The 27,082-nt window shown below is 48.4% G+C and overlaps 1 protein-coding gene across 1 annotated transcript in view; it reads right to left on the bottom strand.

Moving 5' to 3' along the window:
* C16H10orf90 (chromosome 16 C10orf90 homolog) overlaps window positions 1–27,082 on the bottom strand; it is an 89,366-nt gene that overhangs the window by 11,626 nt on the left and 50,658 nt on the right. Inside the window, exons 4-6 of the mRNA XM_033842190.2 lie at window positions 20,305–20,595; window positions 17,061–17,245; window positions 14,807–14,984 (exon numbers count right to left, since the gene is read on the bottom strand). Of these exons, the coding sequence (XP_033698081.1) occupies window positions 14,807–14,984; window positions 17,061–17,245; window positions 20,305–20,595 (654 nt within the window). The remainder of the gene's footprint in view (window positions 1–14,806; window positions 14,985–17,060; window positions 17,246–20,304; window positions 20,596–27,082) is intronic.

The raw sequence follows: 27,082 nt of genomic DNA, 5'->3' as shown, positions 1-27,082 counted from the left end.
CCTTGGGTTTATCCTGCCTGGGACTCTCTGTGCTTCCTGGACTTGGGTGGCTATTTCCTTTCCCATGTTAGGGAAGTTTTCGACTATAATCTCTTCAAATATTTTCTCGGGTCCTTTCTTTCTCTCTTCTCCTTCTGGGACCCCTATAATGTGAATGTTGTTGGGTTTAATATTGCCCCAGAGGTCTCTTAGGCTGTCTTCATTTCTTTTCATTCTTTTTTCTTTATTCTGTTCCATAGCAGTGAATTCCACCATTCTGTCTTTCAGGTCAGTTATCCGTTCTTCTGCCTCAGTTATACTACTATTGATTCCTTTTAGTGTATTTTTCATTTCAGTTATTGTATTGTTCATCTCTGTTTGTTTGTTTAATTCTTCTAGGTGTTTGTTCTTTAATTCTTCTAGGTCTTTTTTAAACATTTCTTGCATCTTCTCAATCTTTGCCTCCATTCTTTTTCTGAGGTCCTGGATCATCTTCACTATCATTATTCTGAAATCTTTTTCTGGAAGGTTTCCTATCTCCACTTCATTTAGTTGTTTGTCTGGGGTTTAACTTGTTCCTTCACCTGGTACATAGCCCTCTGCCTTTTCATTTTGCCTATGTTTCTGTGAATGTGGTTTTCCTTCCACAGGCTGCAGAATTGTAGTTCTTCTTGCTTCTGCTGTCTGCCCTCTGGTGGATAAGGCTATCTAAGAGGCTTGTGCAAGTTTCCTGATGGGAGGGACTGGTGGTGGGCAGAGGTCAGTAAAACTTTAATCTACTTGTCTGCTCGTGGGAGGGGCTGGGTTCCCTCCCTGTTGGTTGTTTGGCCTGAGGCGACCCAACACTGGAGCCTACCAGGCTCTTTGGTGGGGCTAATGGCGGACTCTTGTAGGTCTCATGCCAAGGAGTACTTCCCAGAACTTCTGCTGCCAGTTTCCTGTCCTCACGGTGAGCCACCCCCTGCCTCTGAAGGAGACCCTCCAACACTAGCAGGTAGGTCTGGTTCAGTCTCCCATGGGGTCACTGCTCCTTCCCCTGGGTCCCGATGCGCACACTACTTTGTGTGTGCCCTCCAAGAGTGGAGTCGCTGTTTCCCCCAGTCCTGTTGAAGTCCTGCAGTCAAATCCCACTAGCCTTCAAAGTCTGATTCTCTAGGAATTCCTCCTCCCGTTGTCAGACCCCCAGGTTGGGAAGCCTGACATGGGGCTCAGAACCTTCACTCTAGTAGGTGGACTTCTGTGGTATAAGTGTTCTCCAGTTTGTGAGTCACCCACCCAGCGGTTATGGGATTTGATTTTATTGTGATTGCGCCCCTCCTACCATCTCACTGTGGCTTCTCCTTTGTCTTTGCATGTGGGGTATCTTTTTTGGTGAGTTCCAGCGTCTTCCTGTCAGTAATTGTTCCGGAGTTAGTTGTGATTCCAGTGCTCTCACAAGAGGGAGTCACCACGTGGGGTTTTAAGCAGGGGATCTGATTTGAATTCTTAAAGGCCGACTCCAGCAGCTGTTCAGAACACGCGCCAACTGGGTGGAGAAAATTCAAACGTGGCAGCAGGGAGATAGGTCAGACCATTGCAGCCAGGTAAGCAAAAGATGACAGCAGCGCTCAGCACAGCTGGGAAGTGGGAGGACTCAGGACTCACCTACACTCACCGAACATGAGCCATGAGAGTTATGAAGGTGGAAGAGAAAACCAGGCTTTACGCGGGAGGGATGGATTGGGAGTTTGGGGTTAGCAGATGCAGACTATTATATATAGAATGAATAAACAACAAGGTCCTACTGTATAGCACAGGGAACTATATTCAATACCCTATGATAATCCTTAATGGAAAAGAATATGAAAAAGAAATGTGTATGTATGTGTGTGTGTGTGTGTGTATATATATATATATATATATACACACACACACACACATATATATATCTCACTTTGCTGTGCAGCAGAAATTAACACATTGTAAATTAACTATACTTGAATAAAATAAATTTTAAAAAGAGAAAGAGAGAGAGCAGGACCATGGGGACCAGCCTGCAGCAAGAGACAGCTCTTCAGGGAATCATACAGCAGGACCTCATTTCATAAGATGGAAACCATCCTGCACGCACTTTGCTCAAAAATACAGTGAAAGCTCATCTATCAATTCCCTTTTAATGGAAATTCTACCTTTATAAAATTAAAGTGACTGGTGAGAACAATTTTCTGCTAGCTTATGGGTCTTTTCTGGATTTTCCTTGAAGCTGTACGTGTTCTAATTCACTAACACAGAGGAAAGAACGGCCCTTGTATTTACCTCCTGTTTTATCATTCAAACACAGCAGGGGTTTTCCCCACCCCCCAAGCAAATTACTAAGGTAAATTGCCTATTTCTGTCTTCCTGGAAAACACTTCTTCTTCTTTTTTTTTTTTTTTAAACCTGAATCTCTTGTGTCTGGCTTATCATCGTATCCAAACTACTGGCCTGTTGCTAACTTCGCGTGGCAAAGGCCAGACACACTGAGCCCGATTCAGGTCAGCACACAACGAGCTACCGAGAGTCTGGTGCTCCTGAGGCTGTTCTCGGGGAGCAGCTGAGTCAAAGCCAAGTCCTGACATCCCATCAATCTCTATAAACACACGCGGGTGTTTATTACAGCCCTCACGTCACACACGTGCAAACACGCATGCACAGATGGGGACAGGTGGCCTCAACATCCAGGCAGCTAGCTGACAGTGTCAGCAGGAGGCAGCAAGGATCCCCCAGACACCAGCATGACTGGTTGTTTATGAGGCCAGAGCTCATTTTCCTCCACACAGAGTCCTTATCTACAGCTGATGGCAAAGCTTCATTTTCCCTATTGAACAAGTCATCTAAATGATAATCAGGTTCACACTGGATTTATTAGTGCAGTGCCCTCGCAGAAGCTGATGTTCTGCAGTCACCCTGAGCACTTTGAAGGGTCTTTTAGAATTTGCTTCCCCTAGCTTAAAAACACCAAACCCAAGAGATGCCTGTGGGAGAGAATCCAGCCGGGAGCCAACAAGCCAGTTTGGAGGGTAGATGCCAAGTCTACACTGACCGGCATCTTCTAGGAAAGACAGGGCCTCCCAAAAGGAATGGAAATGGGATATGTTTTAGGGAAGAAAATCTCTAGAGGATTCTTCTCCTGAAAAGGGGCCCCAATACACGAGTATTCGAAGGTCACGAGGCTGTTCATTATGTCAGTTTCCAAGCCAGGGAGCAGCTGGCCCTCCTGCCTCTGGAATAATTACATCATGGCCTTCAGGAGTTACATCCAGTTACTTGCACATCATTTCCATTCAGCTCACCTCGCTGGGACCTCCAATTTGCTGACGTGGGTAGCAGCCGAGTGGCCTGCCTTGGACCAATTAACCCTCCAGAAACTAAACGGTGTGCATTACACTGTAGAAAAGCGAGTTGAAGACTCATAGGTTGTTTGCCTTCAAAATGCTCTTGTGATGATAAAATCTTGTGCTGGATAAACATCCTCGTTTTTCTGAAATCCCTTCTATCCTTCTGTGGGATCCTGAATGACAGTTTGTAGATGAGCAACCCATTCTAGGGGCCTGGAAGGCCGGCGGAGGCTGCACGTTTCATTTATATAAAAATAATGCTCAATTCCCATTCGGACACAAAAGAGAGATACTAACGTCACACTTCAGAAAGGCAACGAGCCTCTCCGATCCTTCAGGTAAAGGCATACAGAATTAAGAAATGAAAAATAAACCAGAGGTCTGTGGGGAGATCTATTTCTCTTTTCATGCTCAGGTCAAGAAATGAGATGGACCACAGGCTCCTGGTTAAGATGAGTGAATAGTGCTCTCTGCAGAGAGCTTGGCTCCTGCACAGACAGACTTATCCTTGAGTCTAGAGCAGGACTGAAGCCCGTTTCAGGGCTTCCATGAACAGATAGGGCGCTGGGAGCTAAAGGATGGATTTGAGGAAGGGTCTGCCCTTGGCTGACGGGGCCGGTGATGAGAAGGATCGCGGGCTTGCCAGTCTGCCAAGCGCACTGGCAGCCCACGAGCCTCCCTGCAGGTCCTCGTAATAGAATCCTTGATGCAACACAGGCAGATGAGGCCCAGGGACCGTGGCTTCAGCTCCTCCACCTAGAGGAACCAGATCCCCAAGTGAAACATCTCTGCTTCAAAGGAGACTTAATACAATCCCCGGTGCCATCCTACTCTCTCTCTCGGACCCAAGAGCTCCATCGCAAGCTGCTTCCCCCCTGCCCCCCAGGGTCTTCTCCTTTATGGTTCTAGATTCACTTTACTTGGCTGTCAGTCTGGCCAACTCTGTTCCCAAGGAGCCACCGAACAAGCTGATGTCATGAATATTCAGCTTACCCCACTGTCTACAGCATCAGAGATTCACAAACTAACCCAGATCCCTACTCAAGACCAGACACTCACAAACTGAACCCTCGTCAAGGGCTCCCATCAGTTGCCTAAAACGTGCATTTCTCTGGGGCCAGCAAAGCGATGCACAGCATTTCCCACAATGAGCACACTGGTGAATTCAAAGGCAAACCAAAGGAGCTGGACAACTCCACCCAGACTGTAAGATGTAATGACCCCTGTTCTTAGTGACCTCACTACACACGGCAGGAAATTCACTGTTTCTGCTTCATGAAAATAATACGAGCATTAGTACATTAAACATCGTGCTTTTATGATGTACCTTTTTTTTTTTAATTAATTTTTTGGCTGCACTGGGTCTTCGTTGCTGTGTGCAGGCTTTCTCTAGTTGCGGGGGCTACCCTTTGTTGCGGTGCACGGGCTTCTCATTGTGGTGGCTTCTCTTGCTGCAGAGCACGGGCCCTAGAGCACGGGGGCTTCAGTAGTCGTGGCACACAGGCTCTAGAGCGCAGGCTCAGCAGTTGTGGCACGTGGGCTTAGTTGCTCTGTTGCATGTGGGATCTTCCCGGACCAGGGTTCAAACCTGTGTCCCCTGCATTGGCAGGCAGATTCTCAACCACTGCGCCACCAGGGAAGTCCCTATGATGTACATTTGATGCTTCCTTTGGCCCGCCTGACCCTCCATACCATGAAAAAGGTGTCCATTTGGGATCCGAGTCTGCAGGTCTGGGTCAGTCTAGGCCTCAGCTCGGTGCTCTGTGCCCTGGGACAGGCCACTCAAGCTCGCTGACCTTCTGTACCTCCTCTGCTTGGTGCGGGGACAGTATCTGCTTTAAAGGTCCTTGGAAGGTCTCATGGGATGGTCCGTATGAAAGTGCACTTTAACCGTGGAGATGCCAGTGACAGCAGCAATGGTAACTGGCACCACTCTCCGTGAAAGCAGGTCTTCCGTCTTTATAGATGAGCAAACTGAGGCCTTGCCGTTCAGTCGCTTAGCCTAGGTCTCAGAGTAAACAGGTAAGAGGCCTGTGAAGTGAGTCACTGATGGAATCAATGGACTGTTTATTCTCTGCACAAGATAGACGGTTGCGGTTCTCAAAGTGAGGCTAATATTTTCACATAAATGCTAATAACATCTGTGTGGCTTCTGCTTCCCTTTCCTCCCCTGAACCGGCAGCCTCAGCATCACTTGGGAACTTGGTACAAATGCAAGTCCTTGGCCCCGCCCCAGGTTAGCTGGACCGGAAATTCTGGGGCTGGACCAGTGGTCTGTGAGTTCACAAGCCCTTTAAGTGATTCTGATGCTTGCTCACGTTTGTGGAACACTGAGAGAAGGTAAGAGTGATAAGGAAAAAAGCCAAGTCCCTACATGGGTTTCCAGGATTTGAGGAAGGATCGCCAAATAAGGATGCCCAGTTAAATTTGCATTTCAGATCAACAATGAAACATTTTTTTTAGCATAAGTTGTATCCCGTGCAATATTTGGGACATACTTCGGCTGAAAGGTGTTCTGATGCTCTGAAATGTAAGTTTAACTGAGCATTCTATACTTCCATTTAATGCATCTGGCAACCCTCTTCTGAGGGAATGGAGAACCTCTCTTTGCCATGGCAACAGACAATCAGATCACCAGCCCCAGAGACCCCAGTGGCATAGTCTGATTCAGCTGCCTGTGTCACTGTCCTAGTTGCACAGTTAGCTCTCCGGCAGCTTACTGCTTCCTCTAGCCATTTTCTCAGCTCTTGGTATGGACAACGCCACCCTCCCTGGTTATTTCACATTATGACATTTGTGAAGTGCTTTCCAAAGGGATTTTGACTGGTTCCTCTTTCTCTGCTGGACTCTGTGCTGGGTGACAGCATGATGACACTGTTACAGATGCCAGGGGAGCCCACGTGGAGACAGGTCCAGGGCCTGTCAATGGACAAGCTTCCAGTGAGGCAAGCTGGCCACAGACTGTGAAATCGGCACCACAAGCCCACTGCCCAGAGGTTCCCAGGGTCCTCAGTCATCACCTTCTGGAATTGCTGGACCAAAGGGATTCAGATAAGGAGAATAAGACCTCCTTCTCACAGTCCCAGATTCCTGTGGGAAATGGCAGATGGAAACTCCAGTTGGGGTTTCTTTGGCAAAACATGGTAGATATTTTTATAAGCAAACGTTCCTAGAGCTATATTTCCAAAGTGGAGTCTCGAGAGTCAGGTAAAAGCATTCCAAGGTCAAAGAAGTTTAGAGAACTTATCAGTGCCCTTCACATACATGAGCATTGCAAACCTCCCAGAGAACACAGCATACAAAACAGTCTGAAGGGATTGGTCTCCCTCGGGAACGCATTCTGGATAGTCTAGGCTTAAGGATGCTGGGGAGAGAAGTGACAACTGCAGAATATTAACGGTTATAATTCGTTCTCAGTTTTCAAAGTTAGTATTTGTAGCTACAGAATAGGACTTTATATATATGGATATATAAAACCTGGTGTACTTTCGCCACATTTTCTTAAGAATGTGTGTGTTTGAACAGCAAGTTTAAATCACCCATATAAAGGAAGTGTGACAATGGCTCAAATCGCACTTCACCATAAAAGAGCAACATCTAGAACATGTCTGAAAGGCTAGCTGTTGATGTGAGATTCACTGCTCCAATTTCAGGGTTTCCCAGCATTATCTAGAGCAGGGGTCCCCAACCCCCAGGCTACAGACTGATACCGGCCCATGGCCTGTTAGGAACCGGGCTGCACAGCAGGAGGTGAGTGGCGGGCAAGCGAGCAAAGCTTCATCTGTAATTACAGCCGCTCCCCATCGCTCGCATTACAGCCTGAGCTCCGCCTCCTGTCAGATCAGCGGCGGCATTAGATTCTCATAGGAGCACGAACCCTGCTGTGAACTGTGCGTGCGAGGGATCTAGGTTGCGCTCTTCTTATGAGAATCTAATGTCTGATGATCTGAGGTAGAGCTGAGGCAGTGATGCTAGCGCTGGGGAGCGGCTGCAGGCACAGATTATCATTAGCTGAGAGGTTTGACTGCACAGAGACCATAATAAATCAATTGCTTGCAGACTCATATCAAAACCCGACACAGCAAGATCCTTTTTGACCCACCTCCCAGAGAAATGGAAATAAAAATAAACAAATGGGACCTAATGAAACTTCAAAGCTTTTGCACAGCAAAGGAAACCATAAACAAGACCAAAAGACAACCCTCAGAATGGGAGAAAATATTTGCAAATGAAGCAACTGACAAAGGATTAATCTCCAAAATTTACAAGCAGCTCATGCAGCTCAATAACAAAAAAACAAACAACCCAATCCAAAAATGGGCAGAAGACCTAAATAGACATTTCTCCAAAGGAGATATACATATTGCCAGCAAACACATGAAAGAATGCTCAACATCACTAATCATTAGAGAAATGCAAATCAAAAGTACAATGAGATATCATCTCACACCAGTCAGAATGGCCATCATCAAAAAATCTGCCAACAATAAATGCTGGAGAGGGTGTGGAGAAAAGGGAACCCTCTTGCACTGCTGGTGGGAATGTGAATTGGTACAGCCACTATGGAGAACAGTATGGAGGTTCCTTAAAAAACTACAAATAGAACTACCATTTGACCCAGCAATCCCACTACTGGGCATATACCCTGAGAAAACCATAATTCAAAAAGAGTCATGTACCAAAATGTTCATTGCAGCTCTATTTACAATAGTCCGGAGATGGAAACAACCTAAGTGTCCATCGAAGATGAATGGATAAAGAAGATGTGGCACATATATACAATGGAATATTACTCAGCCATAAAAGAAACGAAATTGAGCTATTTGTAATGAGGTGGATGGACCTAGAGTCTGTCATACAGAGTGAAGTAAGTCAGAAAGAGAAAGACAAATATCGTATGCTAACACATATATATGGAATTTAAGAAAAAAAAATATCATGAAGAACCTAGGGGTAAGACAGGAATAAAGACACAGACCTACTAGAGAATGGACTTGAGGATATGGGGAGGGGGAAGGGTAAGCTGTGACAAAGTGAGAGAGTGGCATGGACATATATACACTACCAAAAGTAAAACAGATAGCTAGTGGGAAGCAGCCGCATAGCACAGGGAGATCAGCTCGGTGCTTTGTGACCACCTAGAGCAGTGGGATAGGGAGGGTGGGAGGGAGGGAGACGCAAGAGGGAAGAGATATGGGAACATATGTATATGTATAACTGATTCACTTTGATATAAAGCAGAAAATAGCACACCACTGTAAAGCAATTATACTCCAATAAAGATGTAAAAAAAAAACAAACCCATCAGTGACAAGTGACAATTGGCAAGTGACAATTAAGACGGGACACAAGCAACACACTTCGGGTGTCACTGTCTCCCATCACCCCTAGATGGGACCACCTAGTTGCAGGAAAACAAGCTCAGGGCTCCCACTGATTCTGCATTATCGTGGATTGTATAATTATTTCATTATATATTACAATGTAATAATAATAGAAATAAAGTGCACAATAAATGTAATGTGCTTGAGTCATCCCGAAACCATCCCCCCACCCCCCAGTCTGTGGAAAAATTGCCTTCCACGAAACCAGTCCCTGGTGCCAGAAAGGTTGGGGACCGCTGATTTAGAGAACCACAAAATACCGTGATTTATAGATGATGAATAAACTTTCATTCTGGTTGCCAAGTAGATTTATATCCTTAGTGTCACTGCAAGGTTTATTACTGAACTGCACTGTGGGATAAAAGGGAAATCATTTGGAAAATAAAATCCAGGCAATTGGGAGAGTTCCCATAAAGACATTTTCCCTTACCATTCTACAATTCTGTGTTTAATTATTTTAATTAGAATAAAATAGGTCTACTTCTAATCAACAGACATAGAGTGATCTTTTTTTCCCTCGTTTCTTAGAAAAAGACACAACACGAAACCTTTATCATTGGTCCGAGAAGGACACCAGTAATAGTGTACGTGCAAATATCTCTGAATTAGGGAAACAGTCTTTTAGCTAAATCATGCTTCTTGTTTTCTTTGCAGACTGATGAAGTAACAATTGACTTTTATCTGATAAGCGCATTTAAAATTCCTTTGTGAGTAATATTGGGAGAACTAGGCCCAAATATTTATTCAGAAGATTGATGGAAAAACATTCATGAGATCAGATCAGCACTAACAGGGGCGGTGTGGCCAGTGCTAGCTGCGTGATGAACAGCACATTTTTATTACTGCAATGACTTCCCCAGCCATCTCATATCTGCTGGGTCACTTTTCTAGCTACATGCTCAGAGAATGCAAATTAATTTTAATACCTGCTCCAGCCAAAAATCATCAGCGAAAGCAGATCAGCCGGAGAAGGAATTCTGCAGTGCCTTCAGGAGAATTCCGCTCCTCTGCTGGTCTGTGAGTTAAATGGCTGTGCTTGGCTCACCTTGGGAAGTACGGATAATGCAATTCAGATTAAGTTAGTCTGCTTTGCTACACGCGGCAGTGCTTCCCAGAGTGACCTGGGGTGGTGTGTGCCCACTGGCGCTTAGAATCCAGGGAGGTTCTTCCGGCACACTCACATGGCTGTAATCCAAAGTGAAAAGGTAAGAAGGTAGACCGTGTAGAGAGATACAAGAGACAGGAGTGCTCCCGTGGAAGAGGTAGGGAGGTGGAGACTGGGTGGGAGCAGTCAGGGAGGGCTTCCTGGAAGAAAGGTTTTCCTGAAGCCATCTTCCTGATGGGTTTCCTACACACTCACAGGTTAAGACGACAATCTGGAAGAGCCAGGAGGACCACGCCAAACATTAGAGGGGACATAAACTGAGATGGAGGCAAGCCAACCCGAGCTGCGTTTGAGCACTGCCCAGCTTTCCTAGTGGCTGCAGCATTGAGTACAGAGCAGCGAGCAGCAGTGATTCCCAGTGAGCAAAGTGCTCAACTGAGAAGTGAAAGTCAGCACACAGCCCAGGTCATGCATTACAGGAGTCACGGGAAAGAGCCTTGGGGGTAAGATAGTAAGACAGAAGCTAGACTTGAGATGGACTGGGGGGGTTAGGCAGCATGTTGCAGGGCAGAGAGGAAGCGGGACAGACAGGGCTTCTGTCAGGTGGTTTGGGGGCACTGATGGTGAATGTTCCCGGAGATAAAGAAGGACAGCCAATGAGACCAACTGGGACAGGTAGGCAGGTGGGCAAGCTAGGCTGGGAGGGGTCTGGGCTGCAGGGTGAGCATGGAATCCAGGGAGGCTCAAAAGCTGAAGGTGGTGCGGCCCCGGCTGGGGGAGTCGCAGTGAGGGCAGGATCACGCCACAGACTGGTCACCAGGAGATACTGACTGAGCCCCTACCTACGGGTGCTGTACCACCTACTAACTGCAGGTGCGAAACTGCCTACTACCTGGGGGTGCTGTACCTGATGCTTCCCACGTGCTTTCAGCCCATCCTCCCTCAAATGCATCCTGCCGGGCAGAAGCAATGACTGACTCTGGAACTCTCTAATTCCAGGTTACGGTCAGCCTTTCAACATGACCAATCCCTCCCCCCGGGACCCCAGGAGCTGTGCAGAGACTATGGGGAAGCCCCACCTATGTCCCAGGTAACTCAGGGGACATGGGCAGGTGGAGCCCTGATTGGGGAAGGAGAGAGAGGCCCACAGGTTAGAGAGTCAGTACCTCAGACGCTGAGAACAAAGGCCGGCCTCCCGCCCTTCCCCCAGACTCCTCGAGGCTCATCTTCTCCCCATGACTCGGCAGTCACCAGTCCCACCGACTCCATCACCTAGGAACCGCTGCATCTGTTGCCCTTCGGCACTCCACTGCCTTGCCCTAGACTGCCTTCCTCACGTCTTGCCTGGAGCTACATAGCCTCAGCTTTGACGGCAGAACAAGGAGAAACCCAGAAGCAGCATATACAATGCCTGGTAGCCCCTTGGACTCCCCTTTGGCGCTTCTGTCTCCCCCTCTGCTCCCCATCCCCATTTTACGGTCCAGCCATAGCTGATCTGAGCACCCAGCGACCTCTCCCTACAGTGCTTCCACACCCTCCCCCAGCACATCCTGCCCTCCCCACCCTGCCCCATGACGCACCCTCATAGTCTCTCCTCATCCTAATGCAGTACGAGGTCTCCTCCGTCAGGACCGTATCCCAAGGTGGGAGCGAGTCCACCACCCGTGGTTTGCCATGGCAACCCCCTTTCATGGCACTTAGCAAATTCCAAGGTCATTGCCTCTTTACCTGTGTGTTTTCCCCAAGAGGTGGGGAGGTCCCTGAGACCAGGGACTGTGGCTGGCACACAGTGGGTCCTCAAGAAGGGTTTGCTAAGAGATGGGTGAAGATGTTCCTTGTGTCACTGCTGGAGCCAAGCCCAGGTGGCCCAGGTGGCTCCTGGACAAGGAAAGAGGCCAGGCATGTGTTGGCTTTGGGAACTCAAGCTACAGAAGATGAGGTATTAGGACAGGCTGGGGCTGTAGGCAGGACCTTTATAACGCTGCTTCCCAGACTCGCTCTGGTCCCAGCTGGCCCTGAAAATCCCCCATCTCCACACAGGGAGCCAACTGAAAACTCACACACACGCGTGTCCGCACACGTGTGTCACTGCCCCTGTGCCTTAGAGGCTGCTCAGGATTCATCAGCCAACAGGAAGCCGAGCCGGCCCTCTGGCCCTCACTGTAATTGTCCTGGATATCAGGTGCGCACTTTCCCGGCAGCCCCTCCGCAAGTGGGTGTTTGTCAGCTGCCGGAGGTCCCACCCGAACCTCTCAGGTCTGTGCCAGGCGGGCCCTGATCAGAGGCAGCTATCTCAGCTCGGAAAGCAATCCGAGGCTCCCCTCTAACAGATGTCTTGACACTGTAGCCGGAGCTCGTTCACGAATATGATTTATTAACTAATTTAGCGTGTAAGAAAAACATCTGCATCTTGCTTTTATCATCTTGCCAGCAGACAGGCTGAAGACAAGATGTGTACTGCAGACTCGATTAACGGAGCCTTAAGCACTCCCTGCGCTTGTCCAGAGCTCGCACAAGGCTCTCGTTTCAGAAGTTGTCTGATTGAGCCGACCTAACACAAACAAACACGAGAGTAAACCTCTCATCAACCATAAATACCGCGGGGATCGGAAGAGCGGCCATAAAATCGTGCGCTGAAGCCTGCCCAGAGCATTCTAGTCATCAGGACCGGCTCGGAATTTGGGTAATAAAAAGGTGCCTCGGTTATTTAAGACTGGGTCTGATCACCTTTTATTATATACATGATTTTAAGATTTTCATTCAAAGGAATGTGAACATGTAAGGATAATATCTGTTTGGGGCAAAACATCACCACAGGCTGATGGAGTGGATAGAACTGTCTACCCAAAAAGATATGTTCAAGACCCCTCCCTTGTATCTGTGACTTGATTTGGAAATAGGGTCTTTGCAGTTGTATGCAAGTTAAAATGAGGTCATACTGGATGAGGGTGGACCCTACTCCAATGACTGGTGCCCTTATAAGAGGAAATTTGGACACAAAGACACACAGACACAAGGGAGACAAAGGCGGGGATTAGAATGACGCATCTATAAGCCAACCAATGCCAAGGAATGCTAGAAGCTGCCAGAAGCTTCCGGACCGAGCAGAGGGGCATAGGATGGATTCTCCCTCTGAGCTTCAGGAAGGACTCGGTCCTGTGGACACCTGGATTTTGGATTTCTGGCCTCCAGACGACGAGAGAATCAAGTTCTGTTACTTTGGCCACCCACCCAGTCTAGGGTCATTTCTTCCTGCAGCCCTAGGAAATGGATACAGATGACCAAGGCAGCTTCCCTCTGATATTTGAGATGATGATATTCCAGGACACTGAGGCCCACGGTGTGGCACGGCCGGAAGGCAGCTGGCCCAGGGGACGAGCAGGAATGGCCCCACGCATAACAAGTTCCCAAATGTCCACGCGTCTCCATTTTTTTCTACACAAAGTGACAGGAGCTGACCGAAGAGGAAGACTCTTAGACACCGTTTTTTGTGTATACGTATGTTGAGCTCTAACGTGACACTGTTTTATATTTGTTGACAACACATCTGTTTATCTAACCATTTTCATCAAGCAGGATCTTCAAAAACGTGGAGGCCAAGTGGCCCACACACCACGGGCACCCTGGCAGCCCTCCCCAGAACAAGCCTGGACACTGAAGGCCCTGGGGGGACCCCCGGTTGTAACTGACGCTTGGTGCCTCATGGCAACCTGAGAAATCTGTACCCGAACCCAGATTGCGCTCTGTTGAGCCAGAAACTAAGGAGCCGCCAGAGAACACACCCAAACAGTCTGTAGCTGCCAATCGGCTTCCAAAGCCGATGAGAGACACATTTTCAAGCAGGGAAAGTCTTTGCACGTGTATTTTGTTGATTTCCTTTTCTTAGCATCCTGGGAAGTGTTACTGGGGCTGAGGAGCAGGTGTACTACTAAATCCTTCACCGTGAGAAGGATGCATTCAAGTTTGCCCTTTCTGGGGTCTTGGACGACTCCCCCAGCAGAACTGCGGGGGGCGGAGGGGGACCTAGCCTGCCCGTGGTTAACAGGAATCCTATTCCAACCCCTCTGTCCTCTGTCCCCCCCCATCCCCCCTGTAAGATCTTGGTAATATTTGCTAAGCTGCATTTTATTGAATATGGTTATTTCCCCAGAGGACTTTTATTCAGAATTAGACCCATGATTTCACCTCCTGGGGGCCGGAACATTTTCCTAGGAAGAAAGATCTTGTTCGTCTATCCAAAGAAATAAAACGGAGGTTTCCCCAGGCCTCCAGATTTTAAGATTTGAGTTGGCAGGCCATCAGAATGTGATCCCATGTCCCCATCTGTGCCCTTGTCTCTTCTTATTCTCGCTGGTTTAATAGTCTGTTTATAAGCTCCACGAAGAAAGGACGGAGGCCAGCCTTGCTTACTGCACTCTCCCCAGCTCCCAGCACGGAGCCTGGCCCAGAAAAGGGGTCTGGCCCAGAGAAGGGGCCTGGTAACGACTTCTCCAGTGAGTCAATGAGCGCTGCCCTTGCAGGGTCAGTGCGACACTGGCCTCCTGGCGCTTGGCAAGCTGGCCATCCCTTCCCTGAGCTCACGGCAGGAAAGGGGTTTCAAGATGATGAATGTTGATATAGACAAGCTGGAGTCAACCTCTCACCCCGAGACCTGTTTTGCAATCTATCAAGGGCAAAGGGCACCTCTTGCAAATATCTGTTAAGGAGACAAGAATCGGAGCCGGCTACCCTGGGCTGCTGCTTTCCCAGCTAAAAGGGTAAATTTGTGTCCCAAGTTATCTCTGCTGAGTCCAGTGCCCGTACATGATCTCTCAGGACGGGCTGGCTTCCGGGGGAGGCTGTATGACCCTGAGGTTTGGGTACTTGGGCGAACATGAGTCCTGCACAGGGCAGGGGCACCATTTGGACCACCGGCCTGGGTGAAGGTCGCGGCCCCAGGATCGGGCAGTCTCGCCAGCCCTCCCGAGCCACCTGTAGCTTACCGCTAAGAGGGTGGGGAACGGTGAACTGCTTCTTATTGGCGCGGACAGGAAGGAGACTCTGCTTCTGGCCCAGGCTCTCCTTCTGCTGGGCTTTTCTCTGCTGTACCATGTGTTCTAGCTTCTTCAGACGTTCTTGCGAGCGAGAAATGAACTGAGGTTTGCGGACTTCCAGGGCCTCCTAAGAGGAGCCAGGAAAGCATTTTCTTTTTAAGAGAAATGACGCAGAAAGGCAACACACCTGTCTGATTGGGTCGAGAGGCTGATGCATGAGCACATCCCAATTTTCTCCCAACACCTCATGGAAAGATGGCAACAGACACGCTGGTAACATAGGTCTCAGTCAGCACCAGGGGCCCCACTGCAGCACGACTGACAGTCACCAGCAGCAAATTGTGAGTGCAAAGGCACACCTCCGCCCGTTCCTTCTCCTCCCTGTCAATTAATCCATTTCCAAAACCTGAATGCCCTAAATTCCATATTCCAAAGCGACACAGGTGGGAGAGGAATGGAGGCGTTCCGAGTCAGCTGCTTCTGCAGGGAGCTGGATGCCTTAAGAAGCACAGAACCAGATCCTCCTCCCAGCATGAAGCATGTGTCTTTTCAGGAGAAACAGTAATCATAGCTAACGGAAACAGCTTCTCCTCCCAGGAAGGAAGAGCCGGCAGGAGAGCTCTGCCTTTGCAGAATGGTTCTGCAAGCTCCATAGGGGAGGTCAGAATTCCCATATTTCCTCTTCGGCCTCAGCTCTCACCGCATCCACCACTCCGTGCATGGACGAAGCGCCTAACACAGATTTACTGAAAAGGAATAACCATCACTGACGCACTCTGCTCTGTCGTCTGAGGATCCCCGCATTGATTCTGGAAGGCAGACACATTTATCCCCATTTGACAGAGGCAAAAACTGAGGCTCGTCGTCATTTGGTAGATGGCCTGGCGACCCTCAGCTGGGGGTGTCCCATGCTTTTCCCACCCTGCCTTTCACTGTCTTAACCTATATTCCTTACAAACCGCTGTTCAAGTTGATCCCCTGCCTGGAGTACCACCCCCAGCTACACCCATCGGCTCAAGTCTCGGTTCTCCCAGTAAACTGCCAGGTCTCCCTGTTCAGCCTGAGCTTACTGGTCCTTCACGGGCCACCCCGCGCGAGTGATTCACGCACATGTACTGTCATGCTGGGCTGTGAGCTCCCGGCTGGCAGGTGCCCTATCTCCTCCACATCGCATCCCTTACAGCCACTGCCCAGCTCTGCAAATAGCAGGTGCTCGGCACAGGCCCTCTGGAGGTGCTGCCACAGCGTAAACGTCCTCTGCCTCATTCCTCTCCCAGCCCTCGGGGAGCTCGGGGTTTCCAGGGAGAGGGCGACGCGGGCTCCATCCGTGTCGTGTTCGCGCCCCTAGCTGCTGTGCCCGGAAAGGAGTCTCTTGGCCAGTTGGCCTCCAAGGTGCCAGCCCCAGGTCCCAGGCACGAGTCACTGGGTCCTGGAGAGATGGCCCCTGGGGACGGCCTGTGGGCCCAGGCGTGGCTGCTGCCCCGGCTGCCCGCCCTGAGGATGGAGGCTCCAGCTGCTTTGGGAGCACGTGAGTCTCTCACGGTGGGACCACCTGGGGGACAGGGGCGCAGGGCCGGCAGGTGGGGCCTGCCGCACACCAGCAGGGCTGCTGACATGCATCGTGTGTCCCCCAGAAGGCGTAGCTGGCTTGCTCCGGATGGTCTGTCCTTCTAATCTTTACACCTACGTATTTTTTGAACTTTAAAAAATGTGTACATATTACTTCTACAATTGGGGAAAGACACAAAATGAGAGGTTCCATACCCTTGAACTCAAGGCCATGACTTTGGGACTTCCTTAGTCTTTCAAAGGCTTATGTTCTTATCTGAAGATAGGGCTGTAGGGACTCCTGCCTCACGGGGGCGCCATGAGGATGCAAGGCCCTGACGCCCATGAAGTGACCCTCTCCGTGTCTGGGTACCAGAAAGTTCTCAACAAATGCTGTCATTGCTCCAATCACGGTCACTACTGATGTTATGCGATCCCCATCCTAGCCTGGGGGAGTAGACATCATCATCTCCTTACTCACATGGTGGAACAGAGGCCCAGAGAGGTTAGGGGACCTGCCCAGAGTCACACAGCCACCAGGAAGCTGAGTCATGTCTCCAGCCTCAGAAGCAGAAGTGAGGTCATGTGCCCACAGGCTCCCCGGGAGAAATCTCCCCTTGGCGGGAATCACGCCGGGATGCACGGAAGGCCTTACCTGCAAGGTCAAGGAGCTTGTGGGCATTTGCGGGCTCTTGGAACAGTCTTCCGGCAGGTCGTGGGTCTCTGGTCCCTGGGGGGTTTCTGGCTCAGTGGGCGCTGGCTCGGGCTCGGGCGTGGTGGGCTGCTCACTCTTCTTGCATTCCTTTATTTTAACAACCAAGTCACAGCACGTGTAATCTCCTGGGAGAGAAGATTAGAATTCCATTTAGAGAGCGCCCAGTGATTTTCTCCTGGTTCCTCAAGGCCATGAGACACAGAAGACAGTTTTGAAAATAGAAGCACCAGTGGGTTATTAATGGGCCTCGTTAAGCCCACGAGATCACGCCTCATCACAGACGCCCAGCTGCCCTGGTCACGGGGAGGCATGTTCGTAGGCAGCCAGACCTTGAGACTGGCTAGTGATGCCGTGGAGGTATTCCCTTGGCTTCTGACGTTCAAAATGCCTTTGCTCCCGATGCAAAGAAACTTTTTCTATTCTGCGCTTCCTATTACGTGTGTCCTGTACAATTATTTCAGTTGGGTTGTTTGGGGACCGTGTATTAATTTACCTTATCTTTGCTACGCTAATGATGTAAGACACAGGAACGGTGTTCAATTATCTCTCCCTCCCCTTAATCTACCAGAGACTAGCTCTGGCTTTACATTCATAATTGGAACTCTGTCTCAGCGCGGGACTGGGCTCCATCCTGAAGCCATTTTGACACTCCTTGGTGGAAGAGATCAGAGGATGAGTTCATGCCACAGCATTTCGGGCAGGGCTGCCTTTGGGGCGGTGAAAGTGGGCGATTCATACGTATTCACTTAGCCCTCACTGACCAACTGCTCCACTTGGAACACAAGGTCTGTCCCAGCCCACTCTTCCCATCTGGGCTCCCTGACTCCCCTCACCACACGAGCCCTAACCACAGCCTTACCAACCCTCTCTGGTTCTGAGACTCACGAGTGGTCCCCTCACTCCTCGTACACATGCCTTCCCATCTCCACGAAGCCCCTTTGGTGCCCACCCAGTGACCTCCTACCTCTAGGCTGAGTTTTTCAGGAAAACGCCCCCTCCTGCCTCCTCTGTGTACCTGCCGTGGAGCACACTTCACACACTTGGCAGCATCAGTGGGCCCGTCACAGGATGCTTTAACCCCTTGAGGGCTGGACCGTGTCATGCTCACCATGCCTCTCTCCACACTGCCAGCCCAGGTGCCCAGAAGCAGCTAGTTCTGTTGGGCGTGGAGAGGTGGCCACAGGACGCATCTCCATGGTCCCATGAATGTCCTAACTGACCCCCCATCATAACCTCTGCCATTCACACCCAGATCCTCCGTGGTCTGGACCAGCTATCCTGTCTCCACCCCAAATCCATCAATGTTCCCTACTACCTACAAGCCCTACAAGGAAAGCAGACTTCGCATGGCTTGTTCATGGTGGGTGTTGCCCTCCAGCCACCAATTTTGATGCTCTACCAACAACATGCTGCTTACAGGTTCGCAAATCCTTCTCCTTGTTCTTCTAAGCATTTGCTCCAGTTTTTTTCTGGAGATTTCCCTGTTGCTTCCCCATCCCTGCTTCAGGCCTAACCACTAACCCAGATATCTGTCCCCCAACCCCCTACGGCTAGAGCTAATTACACTTTCTGTGGTACTGTTTCCACCTCTTGTGAACCTTTATTCCAGCTCACCCTATACTCAGGGAAGCCACGGTTTCCTCCCATCCTTCCCCTCCACAGATCCGGCGACGCAAGGGCAGTCCTGACACACTCATCTTCTCCATTACTCACGACAAAGCTTTGTCCATTATCTTCAAAGTCTCTACTACTGTGGCCAGTCCTCCCCAGTGGCATGGTCTGTACTCATCTCTAGCCAGTCTCAGCCTCCCTGCCTGGCCCTCTCCCATCTGGTCTCCACATTGTCCAGGAGACAATCACCTTCAGAGCAAATCTAATTAGGTCTCTTCCCCTTCAAGGACTTGGCCCAGGCTTCAGTCCAGACTCTTTTAGTGGATTTATACGGACCTTCCAACTTGACCCACGGGACCCTGGATTCACACTAGCCCCCCCTCCACCCCTGCACTCCGGTCCCCTGGACCCCTAATCAACCATGCTCTTTCCATCCATCCTTTGTTTTGTGTGTGCTTTTCCCTCAGCCTGCGATGCTCTTCACCTTAGGGTCTGATTTTTAAACCTCTAATCAGCTTTCAAGTTCTTTCTCAAAACCATTTCCTTGAGGAAGGTGTCTCTGTCCAGCCCCTCCTTGCAGCATCTGGGGCCGTCCTCAGCTTCCTGATGGCTCATCGCAGGCACAGTTACAACCCCGATGTCTCCGGTACCGGACTGAGAGCACCTGGAGGGCAGGAAGCACCGTGCACAGTGCCTGGCACACAGTAGGTGTTTAATAAATGCTTCTTTGATGGTATACAGTGGGTATTCAATACATACTCCTTTAATGTATTGATGAATAATGAGCTAGAGATTCACTTGGGTTTCAGGAAAAAACGTTTTTATCAATTACCATAAATATGTTAACTTTTATAATCCAAAGCTCTATAATCTTTTCCTTTCTGTCCTTATCCACAGCTCTTCGGGAAAATCTTTAGAGTGATAGGAAATCTAAATTTTCCTCTGTTATAACTGGGCACCACAGATCTTTTTTCTATTTTATTCCTATGTTTTTTTATATATCAATGGTCGCTGCAATATTCGTAGGGGTCAGCCACTTGGCCTTTAGAGAAATGATGGCCTGGTTTGACTTCTGTGAGAGGCTGAGACGGGGACCTATCTTCAAGGCACTGTGAGGTCAGTGCGCTCTGTTTGTTGAGAGCCTGGCACATGTGGGGTCTCCACGCCCCGGCCGTTATCCTGGCCAGTCGGTTACTGAGGACCACCCTCAGTCTGGCGCACCCGCTGCCTTCAGGGCAGCCACCCCGGGTCTCAACTGTTCCCTAACGAGGCCCGAGAACCTGCCGGGCACCTGGGAGTGGCCTTCTTCTCAGCTTCAGGCAATGCTGGCCTCGTGCACAGTAGGGCTGGGATTTCCTGACCCATGCAGTGCTGTCTTCTCGCTGCTTGGGAGGTAGAACTTGCCCACTATTTAAACCTGCTGGTCCTGCTTCTTCTCTGCTTGTACAGTTGGAGAAAAGGCAGATTCCTAAGGGAAGCTCAAGTGAACCAGGGCCCAGGAAGACCCTGCACCATGTTCCCTATGAAGATTAAGGAAGAATCATCTCAACCCTATACCTCCCTCGCTCCTTACCTTCCAGGAACTCTCTTTCTGTCTGAACACTGCGGTCTTCCTGCAGAGATGTGCATAAATCTTGGAAGGGGCAAAGGGACCCAGGTAAAGGGAAGCTGAGTTTCGGGACACTTTGCTGTTGACTCTTTGCGGGTTCAGAGAGGTCACTAGACTGACAGCTGTTGCTTGGAGAGCTAGACCCATCAGGAAGGGGATCTTTAACCAGCTTCTGTTCCACTGGGGAAGCAGACACAGTCACGTGTGCTCCCTCTTGTTGCTTCTCGCAGCTTCCAGAAAATACTTTTGGTTCTACTAAAAATAAAATGAGAACTGTGCTCAAAACATCTGATGAGCCCGCGTCTAACATGCTGACTTCTGCACGCCACGCTCTCCCAGAGAGAGGCAGATGGGCTGCAGTGCTGCCTCGAGGGGACAGGCGTCATCGATGCCGACGTGCATGTGCTCACCCAGCAACGACATGTGGTCACCAGTTCTGGCCAGATGTCCCCGGGGTTCACTCGGGAGCCCCTCTACATGCACTGCTCTCATGCACGTGGCTCTGAAGAGACTGTGCTCCCTGGTACCCTTAGGAACTCAAAAGACCTTCCAGACGGTAGATAATTGACTGGGTGGTTTAGCACCTTGACTCTGGAGGAAGATACCTTGGGTTCAAATCCCCCCTCCACCACTTATATGCTATCTGGCCTCATCTATAAAATTGAGATAATACTATAACAAGGTAATAATGTTAAATATTATGTTTAATTTTAATATATTTATTTTTATAATAAATTTACCTATTTAAATAATAAGTAATATATTTATGGAATGTATATAATCGTATTTTATATGATAAACCATGTAAGCATATTATTAATATAAATACTAAATGTTAAAATCAACGTAATACTATAACAAAATAATGATCCAGCTAAGGTGTTTAGCACAGTACCTGATACACAGTAAACATTTAATAAATGTCCATTATCATTATTCTTCCAGAAACAATGATGCTGGGTTACGTCCTATGGCAAGTGCAGATGCAGGATGTAATTTATCAGCTGTCTCTGCTCGCCTCTAATAACGCAGTGGGTCTAAAAGGTGAACAACGTGTTGCTTGTTGCCACATTGTAATAGCAAAGGTCTGGAAACCACCTTGTGCTCATCAGCAGGAGACCGTTAAATAAATTACAGCACTTCCCTGCTTCGCAGCAGCGAAAAAGAATAAGACACACGCTCCTGGGTAGAGGGAGAATCATCTCTAAGATTCATTATCAAGTGAACAGAGTGGACAGTGTGCCAGATCCGCTTCCCCAGTCAGTGCTTATCTGCTCAGAACATCTCTGGAAGGACCCCAAAGACCCTGGGAACTGGATTGTCTTGGGAGAGGGCAACTCAGGACCAGGAACTGGGGGCGGGAGAGAGACTTGCTTTTCACACTTTGCCTGTGTGGTACTCTTTGCTTTTGCTGTCTTTCTTTTTCTTTTGGAATACTCTATAAAGTTTTACAAGTTATTCACTTTAAACAAGGCAGTGACTCTTGACCAGGTGTCATCTCCTCCCTATGCTGAGGCCACCTAAGGGGAGACAGGCACGGCTGCCGGTGGGGGTGGGACGCATCCAGACCTCCTGCGTACGGGGGGCAGAAAAAGGGTCCTGGGAACCACTGGAATAATCGAGATTCTTGGAAGATTCTCATCATATTTTCTGAGATGTCTTGTACACAAAAAGGAAACGAACCCATGACTACCAGGCACTGATTAGAGTGGTGACTTCTCTTAAAATGCCAGTTGTCTGCAATTCCTTCCAGCCTCTCTGTCCCTGAGTCCTGGCATCCCAGCCAGTGAGGATAGGCTGAGCATGGTGAGGCTGATGCTTGGAGGGGCTGGGGTCCCGCAGGTTTCCTTTCAACAGCCACAACCCCCATTCCCTTCTCTAAAACGCGATACCCACTGGGTTGATATTCTATAGCTCAACTACTTACTAGCTAAGCTACTCAACTAGCTCCAGCAAACTCACCTACTCAGAGCTGAGCTAGGCTCTAGGACGTAAACCAAAACCAACCAAAAGATCTGCCCAACAGTCATGAATTCCCTCTATTAAACTCTCATCTTTGACTCAGAGACGAGCTCCTCGGACCATTACACGGTGCTTCTCTGTGCTCCTCCAAAGCTCATTTTTTGTTGTGACATGTATTATATTTGTAATTAAAGATATTAGAGCACCTATGAGCCTCCTAGATTAAGAAGCAGAACTTTCCTTGGGCTTCAGCTTTCCTATCTGAGCCCCTTCTGGATCATACTCACCAGGACAGAACCACGTGCCTAAATTTTGTGTGGCCTGACTCACTGCTTCTGTCTATAATGTTCCCATCTATGTAGGTATCCATAAACAATATACTTTCAATACCAAAAATCTGAATAGCAAGCACAAAGCCAGCTGTTTTAAGGTAAAGACATCACTGTATCCATTAGGAAAAAAGCTTTCGGGAGAAGAGAGTTCAGCATCTCAGGGCCATTGCTTCCCTGAGACTTGATGGGGTGTGATTCTGGGGAAGGTAGTGATGAGCCGTGAATGAGTCCTGAAAACGAGGGGCTGACCACAGGCAGGGTGTCAGGCGGGGCTGGCGGGCGGGCAGCAGTACAGTCAGGGCAGTGGGCTGTGCTGGATTTTCTGTTCCTGACCTCACCATGTCCAACTGCAGACCTCAGGGCGAAGTTCCAGCAGGGCGCTTCTCTGCGCTGAAATGTGGGCCCTGAGCTGCCCCAAGTGCAGGGCAGGGAGGGGAGAATGGAGACCTCACCGACACAGCATCAAGACCAGCCAAGAAGAGACCTGAATCTGGGGCCAGGCAAGGGTACCCCCAGCGCACGCAGACCCTTAGTACAAAATGAGGAAAAGCTGCCCGAGCCTCAAGACAAGGTGCCTCCACGGGCCAGAAAGTGTCACAATGAGCCCATTTGATAGAAAAAGACCCTTTACTGCTTCTTTCCAAGTACTGAGGTGATACATAATCTTTCGTGTTCTCAGACGAGCCCCACCCTGTCACACAATTCTAAAACTGTGGCAATTCGGGCTCACGATAGGAAACGCGCAAGTGGAGGGCGGTTGCTAAGCAGCGGACCAGCACAGTCGCCAGACTCTGTCAGTGGAATCGCAGAGGATGAGCGAGAAAACCATGAAAACCACGCACAGTCCCAGAGAGCATAGCTGTGTGGGGACCCTGAACAGCCCAAGGCAGGTAGATAACATAGGCAACACATCTTAGAGTCATTTATCTCCAAGTTAGCTTAGAGTTGTTACAGGTGTTTTGGTGTCAAAACTGAAACCAGCTCTCTAGAAAGATCTTCTCTTAGGGTTTGGGTCTCAGCTCCATACACCTTCCTGCCTTCTAACACCAGCCAATCAACCAAAGAGATGTTTCCAAGCCAAGTGGGTTTCCTTGAATCCAAGGCCACATCTTCTCCCACATTTTAGTGTTTCGGGAAGTTATATTTTCTCCCCTCAAACGCTAGAGCATCTTACAACAGGCTGTCTTAGAAATAAGAGTAACTGAAGCTTGTGTTGATATTTCTGGGTCATCGATAAAAATACCAGTTTCTAAATGCAACTACGGTGGGTCTCAGGCTCTCCTAAAAATCTGATGTTACTTGCCACTACCCTGAGTGGCCCCAGACTGCCCTCCACCCATCACCACCTTTTTAAAGCTCCTGCATCTACCTTTTATGTATAGCTTACCTACCTGATCTTCCTGCCTCACCTGTGCGCTTTCCTCCAGCAAACCCCATAACCGTGCATCTCAGTGGAAATCAAAGAAGTGAGCTGGAGAGGACTGTGTATCCATCAAGTGGAAAGCCACTCTGAACAGCGCCCGGGGGTGAATCGCGGACCCCCTCACTTTAGGCAGGATTTTGCTGTCCCCAATTTTGACACAGGGACACGGGAGGCTGCTGCTGAGGGGAAAGGCAAGATAGTCTCTGCTCAATACATGCTAATTCGTGGACACAGATATCGCTAAAGAGGAAGGAAAAGGCGGTAACCCTGGGTACTCAAAACACACACAATTTCTCCAGCAGGTGAAATTCTCTCCCCTTTTAACAGGAGAGAAATCCTCAAACTACCTGCAATTACAGTACACAGAAGATGACATAAAAGAGTCTGTTGATGACCCATAGAGAAACAACCAACAGAGAAAGCAAACGACAGGCTTTTACAATGGACGAGGCTGGTGGGTACTTTCTCTGCTTTTTAACTGGTCAAGGCTTCATCTTCTGGCAGCAGATGAAAACTTGATTTCCTCATGGAAAGAGGTGTCCACTTGGTACCCTGCCTCCCACCCGATCTAGACTTCTGTTTAAAATCAGCCAATAATTGTTTCAGCATATTTCTGTTAAATTTCTACACAGAGATGTTGCAGCCCAGGCAGGGAGTCAGAAAGGGGGGAAAGAGCGGGGGCAGCAGCAAATGAGATAAACGGCTCCTGGCAGAGAGGAGAGGATCGGATCGGGAAGAGAAGCTGTGTTTGGGAACCTGCACGTCCCAAAGCCCATCCACTCGGCCGGAGCAGAGCTGGAGCTGGCGCCTTCAGAAGAGAAGAAAATCAGAGGAACAGACAGCAACTTGAAGATCAGACAGCAAGGATGAAGGGGCGTCCAAAGGCAGCGGGGCCAGCGGAAACACACGAGCGAGTCCTTTCCTTTCCAGGAAACGAGACTTCCTGTCCATATGAGCCCTTCCTAGACAGTAAACAGGTTTCTTCTGCTGTAAGCGGTAAATATTTCTCCCTAAAGAAGGAGACCTAAGTGGGGAGGGGCGACGGCCAAGAAATAAAACCGACTTGGGAAAAGTGGTGGCAGTAGCTCCAGACCTCTAAAAGGAGCCTTCCCTTTTTGGAACCTGGAGCAGATAGGGGCGGTGGGGGGTGCCAACAACTGTTGTTAAGATGTCAGTACGGTGTTAGGACAAAATAGGCAAGCCCTGGCATTGGAAGAACCTGTATTCAGAGGGAAAAGGGGGAAGATGCAGTATGTTCATTGTTATTGTTCTAGGGTCAAGTTTCAAGATATCATGTGGGTTAAAGCCACTGTGGAGAACTGTATGGAGGTTCCTTAAAAAACTAAAAATAGTTACCATATGATCCTGCAAAACACACACACACACACACACACACACACACACACACACACACACACACACACACACAATGGAATACTACTCAGCCATGAAAAAAGAAGGAAAAGCCATTTGCAGCAACATGGGTGGACCTGGAGATTATCATACTAAGTAAATCAGAGAAAGAAAAATATTATATAATATTGCTTATATGTGGAATCTAAAAAGAAAGATACAAATGAACTTACTGACAAAACAGAAAGAGACCCACAGACATAGAAAACAAACTTATGGTTACCAAAAGGGAAAGGGGGAAAGGTATGAATTAGGAGTTTGGGATTAACACATACACACTACTATACATAAAACAGATAACTAACAAGGACCTACTGTATAGTACAGGGAACTCTACTCGATATTTTGTAATAACCTATAAGGGAAAAGAATCTGATATATATATATATATATATATATATATATATATATCTGAATCACTGCACTGTACACCTGAAACTAACACAGCATTGTAAATCAGCTGTACTTCAACTTAAAAAAAAGATAATACGTGGGGAGTTTGCACACAGCTTTCATGTACAGTAAAGGGTCATTCATGCATTGAGAGTATCTAGAATGGACACTGAGAAACTGGACGGAGCTCTTTTTCCAATTGTCATTATCCTACAGTTTTAAGACTGTAGAACAAAAATCTCAAAACATACAAACAAATATTTGGAAGGCAAAAATAAAACCCACACATACATACACACATGCACACATGAAAACACACACAAACCTGCCTGTTTTCTAATAAATGAATTACCTGGACTTTCTTGCAGGTGATAAGAGACACAAGTCCCAGTCAATGATTAGATCACACCTTTCTACCTGACACCAAGGAAACAGAGTCCCAAAGTATCAGTTGTCCCATAATCCTTTATCCCAAAGCATGACTCAGATTCCTGAAGCACAGAAAACACATTTTAAGCTTTTCTCAAAACTTGCTGCTAGTTTCCAAAAGTGACTATTTGAGGTGATAATTTTTTTCAGTAAGGCGTATTTCCTTTTAAAAATCATTTTGTAAATTATAAAAGCAATTAATTATCACTGTCAAATTTGAAATATTAAAAAAATAAAAATCATTGACAATCTGTCACTCATAAAAATGTTCACAGTGGTTTTCTTTGGGAGGTATAGCACATTTCTAGTGGAGTAATGCACGGCTGTCTCCCCCTTTCATTTCCATTTTGGGTACAGCTGATAACTAGACAGGACCACCTGCGCCATACCAGTGGTGCACAAAAGCACGGGTTCATTATCACACTGTGATTTGGGAGATTTATTGCTGTTGATGGCCACCTCTCCATTCTGTTTAATAATTCTGTCAGGCTTTCATCTCTCCTCCTCCTCTGGCTTTTCCTGGGTGCTCTGAGAATAACCAAGCAGGTTATGCTGCATGGTAAAAACTGATAAAAAAATCAAACCGACCTGCCAGGGGTCAAAGAGAGCAGCAGAGAAGAATCTTAGTTAAGGCTCCTGCAGAGTGAAATGCCCGCTCAGAGCCAGGTCTCATCCCAGAATCGTGTGTGTGTGTGTGTGTGTGTGTGTGTGTGTAACCTACTCTTTCAAAGAAACTGCTTGACCTCTTTATCTTCAATTCAACAGCTATCCACTGAGCACCTACTATGTA

The sequence above is a fragment of the Tursiops truncatus genome, chromosome 16 (assembly GCF_011762595.2).
Source record: "Tursiops truncatus isolate mTurTru1 chromosome 16, mTurTru1.mat.Y, whole genome shotgun sequence".
Lineage (NCBI taxonomy): Eukaryota > Metazoa > Chordata > Mammalia > Artiodactyla > Delphinidae > Tursiops > Tursiops truncatus.
The sequence above is the reverse complement of the archived record's forward strand: the minus strand, read 5'-3'. Positions and strand labels throughout refer to the sequence as shown.